Source organism: Eptatretus burgeri, chromosome 5 (genome assembly GCF_056783735.1).
Source record: "Eptatretus burgeri isolate ZD-2024b chromosome 5, Ebu_testis_v1, whole genome shotgun sequence".
Taxonomy (NCBI): Eukaryota; Metazoa; Chordata; class Myxini; order Myxiniformes; family Myxinidae; genus Eptatretus; species Eptatretus burgeri.
This window is the reverse complement of record NC_140965.1, coordinates 40,395,374-40,420,373: the sequence shown is the minus strand read 5'-3', so window position 1 is coordinate 40,420,373 and position 25,000 is coordinate 40,395,374. Positions and strand designations below refer to the sequence as shown.

At 42.1% G+C, this 25,000-nt stretch overlaps 1 protein-coding gene across 9 annotated transcripts in view; it reads left to right on the top strand.

Moving 5' to 3' along the window:
• LOC147026295 (early estrogen-induced gene 1 protein-like) overlaps positions 1-25,000 on the top strand; it is a 94,259-nt gene that overhangs the window by 52,532 nt on the left and 16,727 nt on the right. For all 9 annotated transcript variants that reach the window (XM_085881572.1, XM_085881571.1, XM_085881574.1 and 6 more), the window contains 5 exons: positions 825-854; positions 7,700-7,816; positions 16,276-16,322; positions 21,048-21,196; positions 21,582-21,677. In XM_085881572.1, the coding sequence (XP_085737698.1) occupies positions 825-854; positions 7,700-7,816; positions 16,276-16,322; positions 21,048-21,196; positions 21,582-21,677 (439 nt within the window). The remainder of the gene's footprint in view (positions 1-824; positions 855-7,699; positions 7,817-16,275; positions 16,323-21,047; positions 21,197-21,581; positions 21,678-25,000) is intronic.

Sequence of the window (25,000 nt, the reverse complement as noted above, 5' to 3'; positions counted from 1 at the left end):
GTGAGTACAACACGTAACTCATAGGTTAGAAATAAGTTTCGGGCACGCTAAACATTACCGCGACGTGTTTCGACTTATGAGTAACTTACAAGTAACGTGTGTCAACGATCGCGTGACGTGCTTACAACCTATGGCCAGCGTTATGCGGAACGTGCGAGTCATACGCTGGCATAAGTCTTAAAATTTCAAGCATGGAAAATTTGAGGATAACCGAAAAGTACAACGTTTAAAGCCAGCGTACAACGACATATGGCAGTGTTTTTCAGCGTGCTCTCAATGTTATCAAAACTTACCCATAACGTATTCGACGTGTACCAGCGTTTTAGACAAATTTTCCAAAAATCGGCATAAGCTGGCTAAAACGTCAAGGTGTGACTGGGCCTTTAGTTGGGATGCCCATAGCTGCTGGTTAAATGTGCGTTGCTTCTGCGAGTCGTTTAGCTTGGGCTTAACTCAGCTGATTCTGAGCTGAGGTCTTGGTTTATACTCCCTCCATTAAATACTTAACCAACTCTCTGTCCGTGTTATCTGAATAATGTGGGTGTTTTGTGAGTTGCAAAATACAATACTTGGATATTTTAGAAGTGGCAGGGAGTTGTGATTGCTGAATGCTTGGAGGCAGTATTGTGACATTTGTATAATCTTTGCATTTTCTCTTTTCTGCTGTTTGCCATCACAGGGGAGTGCAGGTCACTTAAAGGTTACTGCTGCTTTTCATTAAGTGCATTGCTGGGAAGGAGGTGGGGGAAGGGGATGCAGTCTTTTAAGAGTAAATCTATTGGAGACTTCAGTTGCTAATTCTTTGCAATGTTTTATGATTCCAGGAGGTGAAGGGTGGGAAGACATACAACAAGGTGAGAAGTCTATGTTAATTTCATTTTCAAATGTTCATAAATTTGATGACCATTTTTTTGTTCTTCTTTTTAGTAGAAAAATGTATTTTCAGGAAATTTAACCTTCCCTCACCCCCAACCCCAGCCCCACCTAAGATAACTGCAGGCTAGCAAATAGAGGTTCTTCATCTCTACCTCCCTTCCTGCTTACCAAATAGATACATGTGTTAAAGCCTTCAGTATTATGAAACGTCATCGTTCCACAAAAGTATGACTTTCGTTCATAGTTTAGTCGTCTGCTTTAATCCAGCAAAAAGAAACATAAACCTTCTGAAACGTGCCTAATGCAGTCGAGATAGTTGTATTGATCTCATTAGTTGGTGAAAATGGCCTTTCGAGCTTGTGAAATGTTATGTCATAATTATGACGCATGGGTGAAAGGGATGTTGTAAGTGTCACTGTCCATCAAACTCTCTTTTCTGTATCGAGGAATGTTGTGAACATTGTTGTCCGTCCGTATGTCTATTAAGAATTTTGTTTCACGAGCCATATCTTGGTTAGGAATTGTAGCAGGTTTGTGAAACTTGGTCAGGTCGACGTGCCTTTTACAGGTTTTATGCTTCGGATCTCTACACGTCCGTCCCTCAACCTTTTTTGTGTTCAGACCATATCTTGATAATTGAGGCATGTTGATGAAACGTACAGTGCCTTCAGAAAGTATTCACACCTCTTGACTTTTTTCACATTTTGTTGAGTTCGTATTTAGTCTGAATTAAAAATGGATTGAATTGAGATTTTTTTTTGTCATTGATCTATTTATACATAATACCCCATAATGTGAAAGTGGAATTTGTTTTTTTTATTTTAGAAATCTTGACTGGTTAATTAAATATAAAAAGCTGAAATGTCTTGCATTAATAAGTCTTCAACCCCTTTGCTCGGACACTCCAAATTGAGCTCAAGTGTATTCAATTTCCTTTGATCATCCGTGTGATGTCTCCACAACTTGATTGAAGTCCACCTGTGGCCAATTCAATTCATTGGACACGATTTAGAAACAAACACACCTTTCCAGATAAAGTCCCACAGTTGACAGGGCATGTCAGAGCAGAAACCCCACCATGAAGTCCAAGGAACTCTGTCCATAGAACTCCAATATAGAATTGTGAGGAGGCATAGATCTAGAGAAAGGTATAAAACAATTTCTTGAGTGTTGAAAGTTCCCAAGAGCACAGTGAGTACCATCATTGGGAAATGGAAAGAATATGGAACTACCCAGACTCTTCCTAAAGCTGGCCATCTGACCAGACTGAGCAACCGGGCAAGAATGACCCTTGTCAGAAAGTGACCAAGAGCCCAATGACCACTCTGACAGAACTACAGAGTTCTTTGGCTGAGATGGGAGAACCTGACAGAAGGACAACAATCTCTGCAGCACTTCACCAATCTAGGCTTTATGGGAGAGTTGCCAGACGGAAGGCACTCCTGAGAAAAAAAAAACACATGACAGCACACCTGGAGTTTGTAAAAAGGCACGGGAAAGACTCTAAGAGCATGAGGCAAAAGATCCTGTGGTCTGATGAGACGAAAATTGAACTCTTTTGCCTGAATGCAAAGGGCTATTGTCTGGCGGAAACCGAGTCCAGCTCATCACCCATTGAACACCATTCCTACTATGAAGCATGGTGGTGGCAGCATCATGCTATGGGGATGCTTTTGGGACTGGGGGACTTGTAAGGATAGAGGGAACAATGAATAGAGCCAAATACAGGCAAACCCTTGAGGAGAACCTGCTTCAGAGTGCAAAAGACTTTAGAATGTGGCGAAGATTTACGTTCCAACAGGACAATGACCCCAAGTACACAGCTAAAGCAACATTGGAATTGGTTTAGAACAAGAACATGAAAGTCCTTGAGTGGCCCAGCCAAAGCCCAGACTTGAATCTCATTGAGAATCTGTGGAAAGACTTGAAGATTACTGTTCACCAGCATTCCCCATCCAACTTGACAGAGCTTGAGCAAATCTGCAAGGAAGAATGGGAGAAAATCCCCAAATCAAGATGTACGAAGCTGACACAGACATACCCAAGAAGACTCAAAGCTGTAATCACTGCCAAAGGCTCAGGGCTGAATACTTATGTAAGTTAGATATTTCCCTTTCATTTTCAATAAATTTGTAAAAAATTCTCAAAACATGGTTTCACTTTTTCATTATGGGGTATTTTGTGTGGATGGATGACAATTTAAAAAAAAAATCTAATCCATTTTAAATTCAGGATGTAACGCAACAAATATAAAATCAAGGGGTGTGAATACTTTCTGAAGGCACTGTACATGGTATACGATGTCTTATGTGGATATGCTATTTTACCCTTGCCAGAACAGAGCATATTGCATTTGTGTCTGTCTGTCCCTCTGTCGACACAGAGTGTGAGTATGTCTATTAATTACGTACCATTGGAACATGAGTACGTCTTTATTACGTCCTATTGAAATATGACTACCGTATTTTCACGACTATAAGGCGCATATAAACGTCTTAGATTTTTGTCAAAATGTGCGACGCGCCCTATAGTGCAGTGCGCCCTTTGTGTGTATAAAAGAACAGGTATGTGCGGTATGCAGAACATTGCTGTTTTAACAACCCCGAAAATGGCAAAGAGACACGCTTATGAAGCTCAGTTTAAACTGAAGGCGATCAGCTATGCGGAGGAACATGGGAATCGAGCCGCGGCGAGGAATTTCCAGATCAACGAGTCGATGGTTCGAAAGTGGAGGAAGCTGGAAAACGAGCTGCGACAGGTGAAGAAGACGCAGCTGAGTTTCCGTGGAAACAAGGCGAGGTGGCCAGAGTTGGAGGAAAGACTTGAGCAGTGGATCGTTGAGCAAAGAGCAAGTGGGAGGAGCGTTTCGACGGTCACGATCCGACTGAAGGCAGTATCGATAGCGGAGGAAATGAAAATCGAACATTTCCACGGAGGTCCGTCTTGGTGCTTTCGCTTCATGAAACGGTGCCATTTTTCCATCCGGACCAGGACTACGATAGCGCAGCAACGTCCGGCGGATTATCAAGAAATGATGGAAAACTTCCGCTCCTACTGCAGCAAGCACATCTGCGACAAACGGATCCAGCCGAGCCATCGGCGTGAACCGGCCGTTCAAAGTGAGGCTGCGAGCGGCGTGGGAGCGGTGGATGACCGAAGGAGAGCACAGCTTCACAAAGGGTGGAAGGCAGTGCCGGGCGAGTTACGCCACAGTTTGCCACTGGATTGTTGATGCCTGGGCTAACGTGTCTGCTGGCACTGTTGTCCGAGCTTTCGCTAAAGCCGGCATCATTTCGGAGGAGCCGCACGGTGCAGAAAGTGACTCTGACGGCGAGGAAGGTGGACCTGCTAGGTTGGGTTTAGCGCAGTTCGATTCCGAAACAGAGGATGAGGATTTCGATGGATTTGATTAAAGACTATTACCGGTATTTGATTGTTTTAGTATTTTTGTAACTAATACTTTAATAAAGCACAACCAAACTCAATTTTGCTCCCGATCTATTTTTAAATACGCACACTTGTGTGCTTGTGTGAGTGTGTTGTTGTACGGCGGACGTACGTAGTAGAGGATATTCATATAAAACCCGCGCCCTATCGTGAGGAGCGCCTTATGTGTGTGTCAAATACAGGAACGGCACACACAACTTAGACTGCGCCTTTTGGCACGGTGCGCCTTTTGGTCGTGAAAATACGGTACATCTGTCGATTACGTATCAAGCCTGGTGTTTGCTTAACGGTTAAAGTGGCTGGCTTAAGATCTTAGAGTCTTGAGTTTGAGACCCTGTTGTGATGTTAAAATAACCAGGTGGGTTCACTCGGCCTGTCATCCTTCCGAGGTTGGCAAAATGAGTACCAGGTTACTTGTAACGGGCATTGCATCAGCGGCACACAGCTGCACCCACAGAAAATGATGCAGCCACAGGCTGCATACAAATAAATAAATAAATTATGTACCATTGGAACATGACTACATCTATTAATTACGCATTATTGGAACATGAGCATGTCTATTAATTACGTATTATTGCTCTTTCCTAAGTCTCGATATCTTCACTTTTTGGTGGAAACGAGCAATAATTGCGTTGATGAATCATGGAGTTCAGCCTGAGAGCCGACTTGAAAAGAAAAAGAAAAATAATGGAGAAACGTACAACTGTGTTCACAACTTCGATTTGGAATCTTATTCTTGTACAGTATTGTGCAAGGAAAGTGGGAAGTTGTGGTATAGAGGGTGGGGCATCTGAAGGGAATGTGTAACATAAGCATGTAATGATGTGGTTGTTATTCCGGTAACCAAAGAAGTTTTACTTGAAAACGATCTTTGAGCTGAGATCTCAGCATAAGGCATTGGTAATTAATCCTTGTATAAATAATTATTTTATGATGAGAAAGGTGCTGAGATGAAAAATAAGAATGATCGGTAAAATTATGGAATGCATGTGAAGATAGAATGAGGAATGGGGAGAAGAAGCAGGTTTGTGGCATTCAGATGGGGACTGAGTTTAGAGAAGGGTTGAAGTGCAGACGATGAAGGTCGTGTTGAAAATTGGAAGTGCAAGTATTAAAATGAACGCTTGACGCACGACGTGTTTCGTGAAGATATGCTCTCTCAACACATTATTTTCACGAGCGGACACTCCCACCTTCTGGGCGGCAGTTCCCTTCTCGGCCCAACTTCGGTGAGCAATTTTCTGCAGCACGTTCTTGGAATTGCAATTTATAATAATAATAATAATTTTTTTTGTTAATTGGTACACTCAAAGCTCGACTCACGGACCGTACCCGGCCCTGGGGTTTATTGGCTTGTCGGAGCTCAGGCCAGAGTAATGCATCGGAGTAAGGCCAAAGTACGTGCTTGTCTGCTGGCCTTGTTTGGCCACTTAAGGCCAGTATTGGGGTGGAAACCAGAGGGAGAACCAGGTTTCAGCCTCTGCATAGGCCCAATAACTGTTGAATGTCAATTTTGGAGTTTCGGTGACATCCACGTTTGCTCCATTATAGTAAGATTCTTTCTCCCTTGCTCTTACACCACTTATCTTGTTTTCTTTCCATCCAATCTGTCTCTTTTGTCCCTTCCCAAAATCACAAATTTAAGCTTTTGCAGAGTTTGACTTGGGTTTGATTATGCATGTTTTACGTGCTTCTGTACTTTAATTTTAACTAGCATAACCCGCGCTCTGCGCGACATGTTGGGGTGAGTGTGTTTGAGAAAGGAACTGATGCAGAGTATCAGTAGTAATTTTACTTTAATGCAGTAAGTGGAATACGATTTCACTGTTTCAGAACCATTTTATTTACTTTTTTGTACCATGCACCTCATATGGTCTTTGAGATAATGTAAGCCGAATATCACGTTACTCGAGCGCAGAACAAAGTCGAAGATAGAGCGACACAAAACCACAAACTCGGAAATAATATATAAGATTGATGAATAGTTTTGGTGTGGTTGATACATTGTTTGTTTTAACATTTTTATTTTAAAATAAATAAAATTGTCACCTTTGCTCGTCTGATTCAAACTGCTCTTGTTGTCGCTCAATGCCGTTTATGAACGCTCAATTGCGCGATGTTCAATCTTTTGTTACAAAAGACTTCGGATTGTGCTTATAAAGCAATGTCATCTTAAAAGTGATTGTGCAAGGACATCTGGTGTCCCATCAATTTAAATGTTATGTAATGATTCGGCTGGAAAACCGCAAACTGCTTGTAGTGCACCCATGTACAGGTGACGAATGTGAGAATAGCATTTTGAAAGCATGTTACCAATGGTTCAATGCAAGGTGAAAGGTGGGATTGTAGTGGGATGTTGACCAGGATAACAGGTAGGGAGGTGTTTTTTTATTTAATTTTTCTTTTCAAAAGTAACCAATTGTCTTGCCTTGGTAGTTGCTTTACTACCAGTACTACTTTTCTTTTCTTTTCTTACTTTTTTTTTTTATCCCGCGCCCCTCCAACCGATTTGTCCATGTAATTTTGTGTGTACGATATTTCAAAAACCGTTAAACATTTCGCTTTCATATTACAGATGTATATTCTTCATGACATTATCTCAACCTGATTAGATCACAGTTGCAATTGGCTGAATATTGTTGCTATGGCAACTGGTAACTTGACTTGTGTATGTGATATTTCAAAAAAAGTTCAACATTTAGCTTTCATATTACACAGATTTATTCCTCATATCACCCAAAAGGTGGGGGACCTAGTTTATCGGCTCATTTTTTTTATTTGTTTAATTTATTTATTTTTAATCTAGTGTATTTTCTGTGCAACGGGTTTTGTTTGGTGTCCTTTGACCTATTTTGAACCTGAATGTAAATATACATGTTTCTTATAGCCATCATCATCTTGCATCCTCCTTTTTTGTGTATATCATCTTCATCACCTTCCTACGGACTAGAGGTACACACACTTGCTTCTGAGCCTTCGAGCCTGGGTTAAAATCTTAGTCCAAGCAACAAACTGCCATCCTGGTTGTGTACAGGGCAAGGCATTGTTGTGTGTGTCATCCCTTGGATGGATGTTAAACTGGGCATCCTGTCTGCTGGCATTAGTTGGTGGACGTTAAGAGTCCCACAGTGTCCTTTGTAAAGTGTAAGCGAGCTATCACCATCACCATGGTCAAATTACAAATTCCTGTCGTGACCTCCAGAGGGTGTTGCATCAGCGGCACAGTCATGCCCTCGGCTAATGATGCTACTCACAGCCTTCTGCTGCATACGAAAGAATAATAATAATATAAATAATATCACCTTGCTGACACTGTCTCTGCTTGCCTTGTATTCCCCCTTATTCCATATTTCTATCTGGGATCTACCCATAGCTGGGATTTGCAGATCTGAACCTGGCTGAGTTTGCTGGTTCACGCTCTACCACACGGCGCTGCCTCCTAGAAGGTTATGATACAAAGCATGCACGACAGGACAACTCGATTCTCAAGGTACACACGGCAAATGCTGATTATTATTATAGGACATCAACATAATACTGAGAAGAATGTATGCAATGTCTGCTATGAACTCCACTATTTTTTTTACATAATCTGTAGATGGATCATGATGGTGCATGAATTTTGATATGGTCTTTCCTCCTACTCTCTAAACCTGTGCAAAGGATGTTTGTTTGAATAGAGAAAGTATATATTTGGGATGAAAATTAATCACGCTTGTATTGTGTTGAACCGTAGTTGAGTTGTGTTCAAAATAAATGTGATTGCGTCTTTTTATTTATGCACCTCCAGTGTCTTTGAGCTTCTTGGTAATTGTTTTGAAAGACGAACAAAGATGTAGGAGCTTTTGAAAGCAGCATCTGATTGGAAATTAAAAATATGTGAGCAGCTAACGACCTTAAAAAGACAAAGGCCTGACCACTCGCTCAATTCTATCACCACAGTCTTCCTCAACACGTATTTTTTGAAAATAGCTTTCTGCTCAGTTATGTTTCACATTGTGAAAAATTGCACTTCCAAGGCCAACCTAATCTGAAAATGCCTAACGTTTTAGGGCTTCCCTCGGTTTATTCCTAGAACCAAACCTGCATTTTTTTTCCTCTCTCTCTCTCTCTCTCTCTCTCTCTCTCTCTCTCTCTCTGACTCTCTGACTCTCTGACTCTTTGACTCTCTGACTCTTTGACTCTCTGACTCTCTGACTCTTTGACTCTCTGACTCTTTGACTCTCTGACTCTCTGACTCTTTGACTCTCTGACTCTCTGACTGACTCTCTGACTCTCTGACTGACTCTCTGACTCTCTGACTCTCTGACTCTCTGTCTCTCTGTCTCTCTGTCTCTCTGTCTCTCTGTCTGTGTGTGTCTGTCTTTCCTATTTGTCTGTCTGTCTTTCCTATTTGTCTGTCTGTCTTTCTCTCTGTATCTGTCTGTCTTTCTCTCTGTATCTGTCTGTCTGTCTTTCTCTCTGTATCTATCTGTCTGTCTTTCTCTCTGTATCTGTCTGTCTGTCTTTCTCTCTGTATCTGTCTGTCTGTCTTTCTCTCTGTATCTGTCTGTCTGTCTTTATCTCTGTATCTGTCTTTATCTCTGTATCTGTCTTTATCTCTGTATCTGTCTGTCTGTCTTTCTGTATCTGTCTGTCTTTCTCTCTGTATCTGTCTGTCTGTCTTTCTCTTTGTATCTGTCTGTCTTTCTCTTTGTATCTGTCTGTCTCTGTATCTGTCTGTCTTTCTCTCTGTATCTGTCTGTCTGTCTTTCTCTCTGTATCTGTCTGTCTGTCTTTCTCTCTGTATCTGTCTGTCTGTCTTTCTCTCTGTATCTGTCTGTCTGTCTTTATCTCTGTATCTGTCTGTCTGTCTTTCTGTATCTGTCTGTCTTTCTCTCTGTATCTGTCTGTCTGTCTTTCTCTCTGTATCTGTCTGTCTGTCTTTCTCTTTGTATCTGTCTGTCTGTCTGTCTTTCTCTTTGTATCTGTCTGTCTGTCTGTCTGTCTTTCTCTTTGTATCTGTCTGTCTCTCTCTGTCTGTCTCTCTGTCTCTCTCTCTGTCTTTCTTTCTCTCTGTCTTTCTGTCTCTGTCTGTCTTTCTTTCTCTCTGTCTGTGTGACTTTCTTTCTTTCTGTCTGTCTTTCTTTCTCTCTGTCCGTGTGACTTTCTTTCTTTCTGTCTGTCTGTCTGTCTGTCTTTCTTTCTCTCTGCCTGTCTGTCTTTCTTTCTCTCTGCCTGTCTGTCTTTCTTTCTCTCTGCCTGTCTGTCTTTCTTTCTCTCTGCCTGTCTGTCTTTCTTTCTCTCTGCCTGTCTGTCTTTCTTTCTCTCTGCCTGTCTGTCTTTCTTTCTCTCTGCCTGTCTGTCTTTCTTTCTCTCTGCCTGTCTGTCTTTCTTTCTCTCTGCCTGTCTGTCTTTCTTTCTCTCTGCCTGTCTGTCTTTCTTTCTCTCTGCCTGTCTGTCTTTCTTTCTCTCTGCCTGTCTGTCTTTCTTTCTCTCTGCCTGTCTGTCTTTCTTTCTCTCTGCCTGTCTATGTCTTTCTTTCTCTCTGCCTGTCTTTCTTTCTTTCTCTCTGTCTGTCTTTCTTTCTTTCTTTCTGTCTGTCTGTCTTTCTTTCTTTCTTTCTCTCTGCCTGTCTGTCTTTCTTTCTCTCTGCCTGTCTATGTCTTTCTTTCTCTCTGTCTGTCTTTCTTTCTCTCTCTCTGTCTGTCTTTATTTCTTTCTCTCTGTCTGTCTTTATTTCTTTCTCTCTGTCTGTCTTTATTTCTCTGTCTTTCTTTCTTTCTCTGTCTGTCTTTCTTTCTCTCTGTCTCTGTATCTTTCTCTTTGTCTCTGTATCTTTCTCTCCGCCACCAATGGTGAAGGAGGTTATGTTTTCACCCCTCTCTGTCTGTTTGTCTGTCTGTCTGTGTACAGGATATCTGAAAAAGTTGTGGACAGTTCCGGATGAAATTTGGTTGGCAGGTTGAGTGTGTGACAAGGACGGACTGATTTGATTTTGGTGAAGATCTGGATCCAGATCCGACTACTATAATTTGTAAAGTCATTCTTCACCAATGAGAGATGGGGATGAAAATTATATATCACACGATGTCTCAAAAAGTTGTGGACGGATTTGGATGAAACTTGGAGGACAGGTTGGGTGTGTGATAAATTATTGATTTGATTTTGGTGAAGATCCGAATCTGGATCTGGATACGATAATTATTTAATTTTTCAAGTGATTCTTCACCATTGAGATGGGGCCAAAAAACGATATATAGCATGATATATCAAAAATGTATTTTGCCTGATATGTTCTCATGGATCAGGCATTCATTACATTGCAGAGGTATGCGCTACCGAGTGCCCTTCTAGTTCTCTCTGTCTCTGTATCTTTCTGTCTCTTTCCCTTGACATCCTGACACACAATGCTGTTTATTTATTTATGTAATTTTGATAGATTGTCATAAACTCATTCATTTTTTGTGCAGTAAAACAATAAATTAATTGACATGCAAAATGCAGCATGCATTTTGGTTGGAATCCGACCTTATTTAATTAGCCCTTATTAAGGCATCATCATTGGTCAGTTTGCTGTCCCTCGCTGGGGTCTTAATTCACTTTTTTTTTGGCCTGCTCAACAATGCTTTGACTTGGAATAGGCCGCAACGGTTTCTTAACGATAGTTTGAATTTTTTTTTATTTTTAATTTTTTCCACTTTCCTCACTCGTATCACCGAATGCCTCATCATCATACCTACGAATCGCTGGATACATCACAATGCTTATAAATGCCTGGAGATTGCAGTGTTTGTGGCTTTTTCTTTAATTTCTACATATGCGATAACCTCTTAATCTCAGCCAAATTTCAAAATTTAAATGTCTTTATTGACCTCAGCAGCACTTTCAAGTGCTAAAAAATTATTCATTTGTCAAATTTGGACATTGTTTGACATTCCGGACGTCTCCGGGAGGTGTTTGATTTGACCGATCGGAATCACTTGCCAAGCCTGCTGTTCTTTATCAACCGTTTCAATGGAGTGCTTGCTTGACTGCTTAAGGCACTTGGTGAGCTCTCGTCATGCTTCAATCTCGACAAGCTTCCATGGTGATACTGCGACTCGGTTCACTGTGGGGAAATTTCTGGAGTTAGGAAGTTAAAATAAATTGGAGGATTACAATCAGGAAAAAAAATGTTTTTAGTGGTTTCAAAGCAAAGAATTGCCACATCATGGGAGGAGAGCCGAGAGGTTTGTCAGCTGACTCTCAGCTGCCTAGCCTGGGTTGAAATCCTAACCCAGCTATAAACTCATCCCGGTGTTTCACAGGCAGGGCGCTTCATCAATGTGTGTGCCGTCTCTTGGGTGGACGTTTAACTGGCCGTCACATCTGCTGGAATCCCACCTCTCCTCTCTCCCTCTTTCTCTCCCTCTCCCTCTTCCTCTTTCTCTCCCTCTCCCTCTTTCTCTCCGTCTTTCTCTCCCTCTCCCTCTTTCTCTCCCTCTCCCTCTTTCTCTCCCTCTCTCTTTCTCTCTCTCTTTCTGTCCTTCCTTCTCTCTCTTTCTATCTCTCTATCTCTCTCTCTCTTTCCCACTCCCACCCCCGAACGGGGTGGAATTGGTATCTACATATGCGAGTTTCAGAATGTGGAATGAAGTCCTCTAAGGGTGGACTCAAAATATCCACCTTCACTTCGGTTGGAGGTCACGACTCATGAACCAAGCTGTGAAGTTTTACTGTTTTCAAAGTTTTGTGCCGAGGGCTCTCTTTTAAGGATTGTCGCTGATCGCCGGATATCTTCCAACTGCAGTTCATTTGTCGTAATATTCCCAGGGATGGTTTTGAATATCTCTGTGAGATTCTTCGTCATCATTCCCATCACTCAAACTATCACTGGTACAACTTTTGCATTCCTCAGCTTCCACGATCTTTTCCCTTCATGCTTGAGGTCTTGGTATTTGGTCATTTTCTTTATTACTTACGAAATCTAAAGATTTCTGTCTGTCTGTGCCTTACCAAGTGCCTTAAGCAGTCAAGCAAGCACTCCGTTGAAACGGTTGATAAAGAACAGCAGGCTTGGCAAGTGATGCCGATCGGTCAAATCAAACACCTCCCGGAGACGCCCGGAATGTCAAACAATGTCCGAATTTGACAAATGAATAATTTTTTAGCACTTGAAAGTGCTGCTGAGGTCAAATCTAAAGATTTCGTAAGTATATTGATGACTTCCGTCCTCTGTTTGTGTGTTTGTGTGTTTGTTTGTAGGCACGATAACTCGAGAACGGAAGAAGCTACCAATGTCAAATTACACCATGTGATTCAGGAGGGTGATGGCTAGCGCTGATTAGCTTTTGGTCAAAATCGGTCAAAGGTCAAGGTCACAGTGAGGTCAAACATTCGATTTTTGATTGTTTGGTACAGAATCATCGTAGAAACTTCTGGTTTGCGTCGGACCTTCTCTAGAGACAGCTTTTATTAGATAAGGTCAGAGGTCAAGTTGACTGTTTCGTAAGTACCAGTCTATGTCTGCTTGTGACTTACGAAATCTAAAGATTTCGTAAGTATATTGATGACTTCCGTCCTCTGTTTGTGTGTTTGTTTGTAGGCACGATAACTCGAGAACGGAAGAAGCTACCAATGTCAAATTACACCACGTGATTCAGGAGGGTGATGGCTAGCACTGATTAGATTTTGGTCAAAATCGGTCAAAGGTCAAGGTCACAGTGAGGTCAAACATCCAAAAAAAAAGTTATAACTCAAGAACGGAAGAAGCTACCAATGTCAAATTACACCACGTGATTCAGGAGGGTGATGGCTAGCGCTGATTAGATTTTGGTCAAAATCGGTCAAAGGTCAAGGTCACAGTGAGGACAAACATTTGATTTTTGATGGTTTGGTACAGAATCATCGTAGAAACTTCTGGTTTGCGGTGCTACCTTCTCTGGAGACAGATTTTATTAGACAAGGTCAGAGGTCAAGTTGACGATTTCATAAGTACCAGTCTATGACTGCTTGTTTCTGCATTGTTTCGTCCAAAATCACTGGTATCAACACTTCAATAATTAGCAATGCCTTCTTCTCTTTTTTTTGTACTTAAGTATGATATCTGGTCGCAACGCTTTGTTTTCGATGTTCATGCTCGATGGGATCATTAGTTCGTACGTGAGCGGTACTTCCATGTTTTCAGTGATTACTTTTGGTTCATTTTCCCACAAATTTTCTGGAACTGGGACATCAAAGTTTTTGCAGATGTGCCAACAGATTACTTTACAAACTCTGTTGTGTCGTGTGTACAGTTGTTCTGACTTGAGTTTTTTTTGTTTGTTGTTGTTTTTTTTGGTTTTTTTTGTGTGTACGGTCACTTCGCTGACGGGTTGTATTTGCTAGTAGTAAAATAACCGAATGTTAACATGCCCTGGAACAGAAAACGGCTCCACAGTAAATGTTGTCATACAGTGGAAGCCGTCTTTTGTGGCCACTCATTAAAATTTTGTATTGTTCTTTATTTCGAAACCACAGGTGTTTAAGAGAGATATTTTACCCAAGGTATTGCTTTTCTACCACTGTTATAATGCAATTTCCTTGAAAACATTATATAATTTGTTCTTGAGAAATAAAATGCTGAACTTTATCATCATTCACAATCGAGTTTGTTTTTAAATATTAATGCAATAAGAACTAATAGTACAGCTGATAATCTCTCATATCATAAGAATTGTGCAAATTATGACTAAAGCATGAAATTTCTACCAGTGTTAGTACATGCCATAAGCTTCATTTTCAGATCAGGAGGTAAGGCAGATTTGACCTCTGAGGACCGTGAGATGTCAATGACCTCAAAATATCAAAATATTGATGTTTGGCGTCATTGGTTAATGGTAAACATGTTTATGATGTACAAACCATGCATTTGTGTTCCAATAGAAGTGTCTACATATTCCACACAGTGTTGGTCGTTATTTACAGATGTCTAGCTTTGACCTCTGAGGACAGTGAGAGGTCAATTACCTTTGAAGAGTATGTGAAAACAGTCTTTGCACCTTACATCTCCACTCAACTCGAAAAGGTCAACAGACTCGACCTCATCTGGGATGTATATCTACCTTACAGCCTGAAAGGCACGACCAGACAGAAGAGGGGCAAGGGCGTCAGGAAGAGAGTGGCTCCCTCTACCGTCATGCCTAAGAACTCGAAGGACTTCCTTCGTGTGGATCAAAACAAGACTGAGCTCTTTGGTTTCCTGTCACGAGAGGCCATTCGTCTTCCAATAGCAGATGGCAAGGAAATGTATGCAACATGTGGAGCTGAGGTCCTGTGCTCTCCTGCCGAGTCCGACTTGACAAGCCTCGCCCCATGTTCACACGAGGAGGCGGACACTCGCCTGCTTCTACATGTGGCAGATGCTGTGCAGAAGGGGATCAGGAAGGTGGCCATACGCACTGTGGATACTGATGTTGTGGTACTGGCTGTGGCTTCTTTCAACAACATCAATCCTGACGAGCTGTGGATAGCTCTTGGTACTGGATCCAGCTTCCGGTACATAGCTGTTCACCAACTGGCTGCCGCCATGAACCCAAGACAATGTGCTACTCTCCCCATCTTCCATGCCCTCACAGGGTGTGACACTGTGTCTTCTTTCGCTGGCAGAGGGAATAAGACTGCCTAGGAGATTTGGAAAGTGTTCCCACAGGTGACTGATGCCTTTGAAGAACTCTTACGCATGCCAAGTGATGTCAGTGAGGAGTCAATGTCACTGCTGGAGTGCTTCGTTGCGCTGATGTATGACCGCACCAGTGACACCATGGAAGTGAACGATGCGAGGAAACAGCTCTTCGCACACAAGTCTAGGGCTCTAGAAAACATTCCCCCAATGCAGGCAGCACTCCAGCTGCACATCAAGCGTGCATCTCTCCAGGGCAACTGCTGGAACCAAACTCTGGTCCTGAATCCAGAGTTACCAATCCCATCTGACTGTGGCTGGACAAAAGAGGCCTCTGGGTGGCAGCCTCTTTGGACGACACTGCCAGAGGCATCAAAATCTTGCCACGAACTGATCCACTGCGGCTGCGAGAAGGGATGTACTGGCCGCTGCAAGTGCACCAAGGCTGCACTCAAGTGCACTGCATTATGTGCATGTTCGGGAGACTGTTAGGTGCAATCAGACACCCTTATATTTATGCGTCTATATGGATAATGTGTGTATTACATGTACTGGTATGTACTATACATGTGTCTGAGGTAACTGACCACTGTACTTTCAGCTTATAGACTATGTTCAGTGCACATTGAAAATTAAGGTTGCACAGATGATCTTACAACACGATTTCATGCAAGCTGTTCTGGACACCACAATAACCTAAATGTGTATTTCAATAAATTTGTTTTCTGAGGTCACTGACCTCATTTAAAGCACTTGTTCAGTCATGGTTGCATCCTGTGATTATGTATAAAGGCTCTTCAGAAGATAAAGGGACTAACACATGGCAACATACCTTTTTTAATGATTCCCAAAACAGACAAACTGCACCAGAATCGTAAAAAATGACAATTTCAATGTAATTGAGGTCATTGACCTCTCACTATCCTCAGAGGTCAAATCTGATTTACCTCCCGATCTGAAAATGAAGCTTATGGTATGTACTAACACTGGTAAAAGTTTCATGCTTTAGTCATAATTTGCACAATTGTTATGATTATCTGCTGCACTATAACTGCAAAATGTGAAGGAAAACAAAAATATCATACAAACTCCCCCAAAAAGCCAATCATTTTGTTTTTACTTTGCATCCAGGCTCATTTAAGCCTTTAAGAACCCACTGACAAAATGTGAAAGGGCATTGTATGACTTATCTTTGATGGTATTGAAAAGGATTTTAGTTTTTGGACTTTACTAATATTGTACAGGCTATCACTTGTTAATGGGAGCTTGTGAATACTGGACCCATGACTTTTCAGGTGATTGGTTTGTGCCGTGTTGCTTCTTGGCAGGTTGTTATTGGAATGACTTTGCTGTCTGGTGATCCTTGCTTCAAAACGTGAGTTGTTTTTTTCCAACCTTGCAAAGGGAGTTTCCCAGGCCAGTATGTAGAGAATTATAACATTTGATCACAGATTTTAGATACGATTGAATATGAAGGCATTATGTTCAGTCGTGTGTGGCACATACCTGCTGGTTGCTTCATTTATGGGAGTGTGCCTGGGCCATTGATGCAGTGCCTATAGGTTATTGCAGAAATTTAGAAATTGTCCAGGGTGCTGGCAACTCACCACCTCTTTGTGAAATGCACCATGGCAACTTTAATGTACATCAGCAGCAGATGTTGGCGGGATGCCATGCTTAATGTACCATTCGACGGATGGCGTGCACACTGAGCATCCTGTCTGCAAAGCACCAGGGTGACTGTTATCGTTTGGTCAGGAATCTAAATCCAGACTCAACAGCCTGAAGGCGAATGCACTACCTCTGAGCTATTTTGACAGCCAATGAAAGCAATGATAAGCTTTGATAAAAAATAATATGTCTCAACCACAAAAAAAATGTTGTGTACATTGAGTTGGATGTTTTCTGACAACTGTCTAAAATGGAGGGTGTTGTGGTTACTGTTACAACATCAATCTTTGTATCGTACTATCAATGTAAAGATGATTACTTGGTTCCTGAGTTCTGTTCCCAAACACACCCTGATCTTCCACGTCACCTTTCAATTCCACACCTCAGCTGCAGCCCTCGTAAGGATCCTGCAAGCGGGCACAATTGAGTAATGATCTAGATGGCCAGGTGGTAATAACCCGCAAGCCACAATTGCTCAATTGATGTTGCGCAAAATGAAGCCTCCAAATAGAGTCATTTTGTTGATCGTGATGATGAAGTGGTTGTTGTAGCAAGGCTCCATGATTATGTGTAAAGACCTGCTGTGGGTTAACAGTTATTTTGGTGTATTTTGTGAAACTAGTTTGATTAAATTATTGGTTTCCTGGATGTATTTGAGTGGAGTGTTGAGTACATTTTCTCACCAAAACTTTTCCTCATCTAAAACCACTTTGACAGTCCCATAAGCTTCTTGTCATGAGCTCCCATCAGAATTTAGTTGTGGGTAGGTGTGTAGTAGCATTTTGGTATAAACCTGTTTTTAGGGGGGGTGGGAACTGGCTACCTTGCCAAGCTTATGTGTAACAATCTGCCTCACACTGCTCTGTTTCTGGCATGCATAGGAACCCAAACTGTGATGCTGTGGCCCTGTGAATAAACCTGTTTAAGCAAAGTGTAAGCACAGTTTATTTAGATGTATAATATCAGGTTGGGTGTGGTGAGGCTTTGCCTTCGACAAATTAGCCTGGCAAGTTAAACTGGTGATTTGTCTTTAACATCGCCTTGAAACGTATTCGTATTCGTATTCTGGTGTTCTGCCAAAGGCAGGTTTAGTACTGGTGAAGCAGTTTCTTGGCAAGGGTTATACTGGGTGGTTTGCCATTGCCTTCCCAGCAGTAGTTAGGGCAGGAATTTGTTCAGGGTGCTAGCGATAGTTTGCCTACTCCGCAAAGGACTTCGTGGGATCTTTAACGTCCACCAACAAATGCCGACAGACAGGAGGCCCAGGTTAACATTCATCCAAGGGATGGCACACACATTGATTCACCCTGCCTGCAAAACACAGGGATGACAGTTTTTAGGTGGGTCTGGATTCAGAACTAGGCAAGACAGCTTTGAGGCAACGCCTTGAAAGGAAGTTGTTAAAAGTTGCTGTCGATTTTATATATGTAAATTTTGAAAAGGCTCTTCTGGGTAAACATTTGCAAAGGCTCCACATATTAGACATCAGCTTAGCAGAGCTACTGCCACCCACATCACCATGAGATTGCACTGCAGCCAATGAGTATACTTAGGATAGTACTACAGGCAGGTCATGCCCCAGACCCAATCACGGTACCGGGTGAAGGAAGAGAATTTAATTCTCAGTTTTATAGACCAGTGCACCCCAGAGAGGGAATGTCCACAGATAAGTGTTTTGGGATTGTTGGCTTCTGTCAGCATGGAGCAGAAGCTCCTCTGTGGAGTGGCAGGCATTTCCTGTTGGTCAGGATGTATCCAGCATTCGCTGGGTGTGGCACTTGCTCTCTGGTACCCACTATGCTTTGTCCAATGTTCCTCCATGTTCATGGTTGTAGCTCACCGCCATCTCATGACGGCTCGTGTGTGTGTGTGTGTGTGTGTGTGTGTGTGTGTGTGTGTGTGTGTGTGTGTGTGTGTGTGTGTGTGTGTGTGTGTGTGTGTGTGTGTGTGTGTGTGTGTGTGTGTGTGTGTGTGTGTGTCCGTCCTCCATAACTCCAAGACCATGAAACCGCACAGCCTGAAATTTTGCATGCATTCTAAAGAAAAACTCCAAGGAAGTGCTTGACTGAAAATTGGGTGTTTGGGTTAATTAAAACACCTCTTTTGAGGATAATTAAAGGCCTTATTGAATTGTATCCTTTATCAGGTGTATCCTTGGTCACCGCTCTCTATGGGGTCTTAAGGCATATTCTGATTTACCTAACTGTGGTCTGAAGTCGCCATGTTTTTTGGCCTGCTCAACCATGCCATTACTTGGAACAGGCCACAATGATTTCTTAATAATATATATTTTTTTTCTTTCTTTCCTCACTCATTATCGAATGCCTGTTCATCAGAGCTACGATTCGTTGTGTACATCACTTTTGTAAGTACTATAGTTTTCAAACTCGGAGCTTGGAGCGATTTCATGCATTATCTGAGACGATTTTTCATGATCAACTCTCACAAACTTATTAAAGTATATCATCGAAATAATATTTTGCTTTTTCGGATCGGATATTGTCCGGACTAAAGTGTCAAAATCTGTTGTGAATTCTGATAATTTAAAATCTTTGATATGACTGAGCCAGGGTTCGGCTCTATGATTAACCAGCTTCATTGAGCTGTATGACTTCATGCATTCACTGCTTATCTATAGCGTCTGCCAGATCTGTCTATTTTCGGAAGTTTTGTGAGGTGCTCTACAGGGAATCAAAGCAAATCTGGTGAAAAATTGATGTTTTAAAATAAAGTTATTACGTATGCGCGGACCGCGAACGATATACCACGTGACACATGCATAGACGAGCAGGCAACATGGCGGATTATCTCCAATGTTTATTTCACGGACGATTGAACTTTGCGATGTTTCCAGGGTTCTACATTAAACAGCAACTCTTTTGTAGATAAAGTCATTTTTGAACGAATTCATTTTATTTCTTTAACTGCTGTGGGTGCAGTGAAGACCGCCTTTAAAGTTAAAGGGATCCTTTATGGTATGCAGCCACAGCCTGTCCAACCATTCCTTATCAACCATTTAATTGGAGTGCTTGCACAAGTGCTTCAGCCACTATCCGAGTTCCCTATAGTCAATAGTGGTACCGTGCTACATCATTCTAAGCGAATCGTTCACTCACTGCGGACGATTTTGCGATGCCATGTCATTCTGAGTGAGTTGTCAAATAACATCCAATTTCTGAGCCGTTTGCCGTATTAACGTGTTTTTTAAATTACCAAGCCAAATTTGTTTCCACCCGTCACACGCATCTGTTTATAAAGATTAATGTTTGTGAACATATCCCTAAAACGTCTATATAAATGCAACGTTGTTTTTCGGTGAAAGCTCCTCAAGGTTTCTGGGTTGTATGCAGTACGTACTTGCAGTCGGTAATATCACAATGACTCCAACCTGCCGATTCCCGAAAAATTGCTGGTCAGCGTGTGTGTGTGTGTGTGTGTGTGTGTGTGTGTGTGTGTGTGTGTGTGTGTGTGTGTGTGTGTGTGTGTGTGTGTGTGTGTGTGTTCATAAAGCATCACACATTTTCTCTACTCACACCCCTATCCCCACCCCACTCTCTTTTTGTCCCATCCTTGCTCTACCCCCTCCCAATACAGTGCAGCACCCTCCTCCCACACCTCTGTCACTCTCCCCTCCCCTCTCTCTCTGTCTGTCTGTTGCCAAACGTGTCTGCGTGGTATTTATATCTGGACCGGTGGTTGTCTCCGGACACGTCCGGGTGATGTTTGTCATCGGATGTGTCCGAGCAATGTTTGTGTCCAGACGGCTTGGCTCCATATGCGTCTGGCGGATTTTGTCTCCGGGCCATGCTTATAGTATGACCAGTAGAAAATGTATTTCAGACTATTTTGTTTCCATCTTCACTGTTATTCTCTGCAGAATAATTTGGATGAGACAGTATGAATCATAATTAATGCTCCACCTCACACTGTCTTCCCTTCCCCCACACCTCCTTGCTCCCACACCCCTCCTCGCTCCTCCTCCCTTCCCTCGCTACCTCCTCCTCCCTCGCTCTCCCTCCCTTTATCCTGTTATTTTGCTCCTTTATAAGCCATGACTTCGGTTTCAAAAAAAAAAAATCTCAAGCAGTATTTGATTTATGGCATTAATTTACTTTGGGAGTTTCCATGACATGATAGAATTGTGATGTGAAATCTCAGATTAACAAGTTCACCTAATTGTGTGTCTGTACAGATCAATAATCATGCCATTTTTGTCCTAATGTTTTATTTAAATATTTTTGGTCACCGGAGTAACACTTCTTTTACTTTTTTAAATTTAGCTGGTTGCCACTAAACTGCTTTAGGAATTTTCATTAAATGGAGATTGGATTTACAAGGTTTTTTTTACTTTGCTTGGTTTGTATGTCTCCACACGTACTTCTTTCTTCCTTCTTTTGTTCCAATCCCATCCCCATTTTGTCATCCCCAGCCCCATTGCCCCGGTGCCAATCACGGTGCCGGGTGAAGAGACCGCATCACCTCTGGAGTTGAACAGCAAGGGTCTTGGTGAGGAGGAGAGCCTGTCTGGGTCTCTAACACAGCGTCAAAGCAAAGGACGACCAACAGTCCTTCCCACAGGTATGAATAATCACAATTTAATGGCTGCACCCCTTGTAAGTGCTACAAACTTTATAACGGAGAGAGAAAAAAAACATTCTTTGGAATAAAGTTGTGTAAAATAAGAAGTTTTAAAATTAATTTTTTAAACACTTATTGAATTTTATTTTAGGTATCCTTTATTGTTGTACTCTCAGGATGTGAAACCCATTGAAATTCTCTATCGTGTAAAATGTCGAGGCAGAAACAGTATAATGAGAAAAAGGAAAAACAAAAAAAGTACGAGGCTAATACGAAGTGGTGAAAAAGCACAGCATCAACTGCCTGCGGTGGCGAGTGGTCACACATGTAACAAATCATGTGACAAACCATTTTACAGCAACATGGTATTTGCATTTTGTGGCAGGGGTGTTTGAAGGTGGAATGATGGGGAAAGAGACGACATTTCATGCTGGTCATGTTCGCAGCGCTAGCTCAGCAAGCCAACAGTCTCGCATCTCTGGTATGTGCTGTTTACATCTTCTGCATACACCTTTAACTTACAGGTGTGCGTGCATGCATCCATCCGCACCTGTGCGCACACAGATCTACTCTTGTATAGAATATCTACTGTGTATTCTCAAATGTAATGTAAATCTAACAGAATAGCGTCTTGGTCCAAATGAGCTCGGACCCGATCATGCCAGAGATAAACTCCCCTGAATCAACCTTAAGGGTTGATGTTACAATTGATTTGTGTGCCAAGAATTGACACACTTATTTTTCCCACAAAATAAATTACCAGCTGGAAGCACAACCGTTGCCCAACTAAACACAGTGAATAAAGGAAAATACAGGTTTTGACCACTGAAGAAAATGGAGTGGAGACGCACATAAAGCTATTGACCTGTTAATTTAGATGAATATGCCTGATGGCTGCTTAACCTACCCTTTTAGACATGCACAGAGAGAATGAGACAATGTAAGGAAGAAAAAAAGATAGAATTATGGGGGGGGGAGGGGTTGGGGGGTGGAATGAGAGAAGGCGTTAGGCCTTCCCTCAGCCCAAGGTTATGTCACCTGCCTCTGCATGGGCTGTGCAGGTTGGGTCTGTCCTATGCATGGCTTGCATTTTGACGGGGCCAATCGGCCTCGCCCCCGTGATTGACCCGGTGGTCGATTTTCAGGGGGTCTTTTATCGGCCCCGTAAAATTAAGCTGTGAAAAAAACAAAAGAATTAAAAAAAAAAAGCTAAGATTACCTGTATGGCAAAAACAAAACACCTTTGTTCAACACCATTGGTCTCCTTTTGGACGTGAGAAACGGACAATGACATGGTTGAAGCCATCTCCACAGGTGATGAGAATAATATTGTGTTGGACTTATCTTCAGGTAGCTCAGGGGATTAATCTTTCACAATTATCTGATGAGTCTGATGATAGTGACTTTTGGGGGTTTCTGCCTGAAGATTTACATCAATACTAAACCTACTAAAGTTAATTAGTATTTGGCAGAATGTACTGAACACATGTATCTGTTATGTTATTGGACTGGAGAGAGAGATACTTGCAGATAAATTCGTTTTGTTGAGACACAAATGCATCAATAAACTCATTAAATTTGCGACTGTTCAGATTTTTTTTTTGGTCATTCAGCTTTGCAGCGAATAAAGTTTTAAATTTGTTGTGAGAATAAATCTTTTGACATTATTACTATGTTACTGGTGAATCCAGGTGTGGACATTCAAGTACAACCTACATGACAAGGTTATGGCAGTGAAATGTCAAGATTTATCCCCATGTATATATTGAACACAGTGGGCTAGTCCAGGGGGAGAAATGAGTTGGACTTGTGTATGTAATACTTGAATGGTCCCAGTTCAATGGCATACATGTAAGGTATTGTACCAGCACATCATTCATGCAAATTGTCAGAACATTTGTCATTACAGGTAATAATCCACAACAACAAAGACAACTTGGTTCTAATACTTTTTAATGAAAAGGATTGTGGGAAAGTACTGTGCTTGAGCAGAAAGTTCTGTTTCTCAGAACTTTGTGTTTGGCCCCAAGAAGGGCCGTTTAAGGTACATTTTGAAATTACATAGTTAGGATTAGGCTCAGTTTATTCAGATTCTTTGGCAGTTCAGTTTGTACGGACATTGGTCAATTTGGACCACATGTTAAAACAATTTACAAAAACTAATTCACAAGATTTTGAAGCAATTTTAAAATCAGCCCCGTGGGCAAAAATCAGCCCCCTCACTCCACATGACGAGGCCGATTTATCAGCCCCGTCCGATTTTGAAAATGCAAGGCCTGCTATGCCTGCTCTTCCTGAAGAGGGTCGCTCTGAGCTCCACCACGTACACCACAGTAGGCGGGTGTCGACTGGAGGCGAAGTGAAGAGATGAACTGTTTTCGAACAAATACCAGGACAGAGAACGCCTCAAATAACCTCTGCTGACTCGCTGAACTGAAAGACCTGTACTCCCTCTCCGGCTGTGTGCACAACGCCCTCGAAGCTCTTTTGCCACTCTTTCACTACTCAGCAAAGGGCATCAGTGCTTACATGGGCTCTGGCATGTGACATCGACCCAACTCTCCATTGGCGCAGAGTGCTCCATCAACCCCAGCACGTGATCCCCCCATCCAATCAGGAACTGGCTTTCGAGCGTCGTGGCAACATGCATCAAGCCCCGCCTCTATTCTGGAGGAGTCATGCACCGTTACACGAGGTATGCCATGAATTGGAGGGAAATTAGAGGAAAAGAAAGGAGATGTAATTGATTAAAATTATTACAAAAGGTGGGAAGGGAAGACTGGAGCGACACCAGCTAAGCAATCCTGACGGCACAAATTTGGGTAATTATGAGATGACTATTTTAACACTGATTGAGAAATATATGTGCAATGAATTAACCTCCTTACCACAATTACGAAACTGTTCTTCCATTCATTATGAAATATGTAATTAATTAACCCCTTTGCTGCAATAAAGCATTTTTATTTATATTGTTATGGCCACGGGTACCGAGTGTATTTTGAGGGGGTTAATCCCTGTTTCTCCTCAGAAGAACCAGACCGAGGGCCACCGCTCACAATTAACTTTGTGGTGTGGTGGGTTGCTTTACAACTACGAACACCAATCAGTTAACCACAAGTTCGAGTGTCCACAGTCTAATTTGCCGTTTAACTCGAGGTCACGTGGCCTCCTGACCAGGGAACGCACCCTCGGCGATGCACTAATCTTATCTTGATTAGATCTTCAGTAATGTGGCTGAGCGTTTACCGCTGGTGCATGCCGACTATGACAGGTTAATTCGTTTGGGAATTATAATCTCCCAGTCTATCTAGGTTCGGACAATGCTGGATTAATGGAAGGAAATGACAATCACAGACAGGTTGAAACGTCAACAAGGAATTTATTATTAAGAAAAATAAATAAACTGAAGGACTTTTTATTTCCTTTTGGATTAAATGGATGAATTCAAATCAATCAAATGTTCAATCAACAAAATGATCTCAAACAAATGAAAAATGCAACAAGCATTTATCAAAAAATGGACAAAGAGCAGATGCTTATCACTATGCCTTACTTAACAATTAAACACGAGACACGTACCCATCAGACCATTTAGGGGGAGAAGAAATCCGGCCTCGGCTTACCAATGCAGAAGTCGTCGTGCATGTAATAGAATAAACCAAAATGTGTGAGCGTGCCTTGGTCTACCTCTCCAAATGAGCTCTCCACAGCTTAACTCGTTTCCGCTGCCAGCGCCCTGCTCGCCGTGCACCCAGCCGCAAACACTCGAACACCAATCGACGTCACGTCGTCACCTCCAGG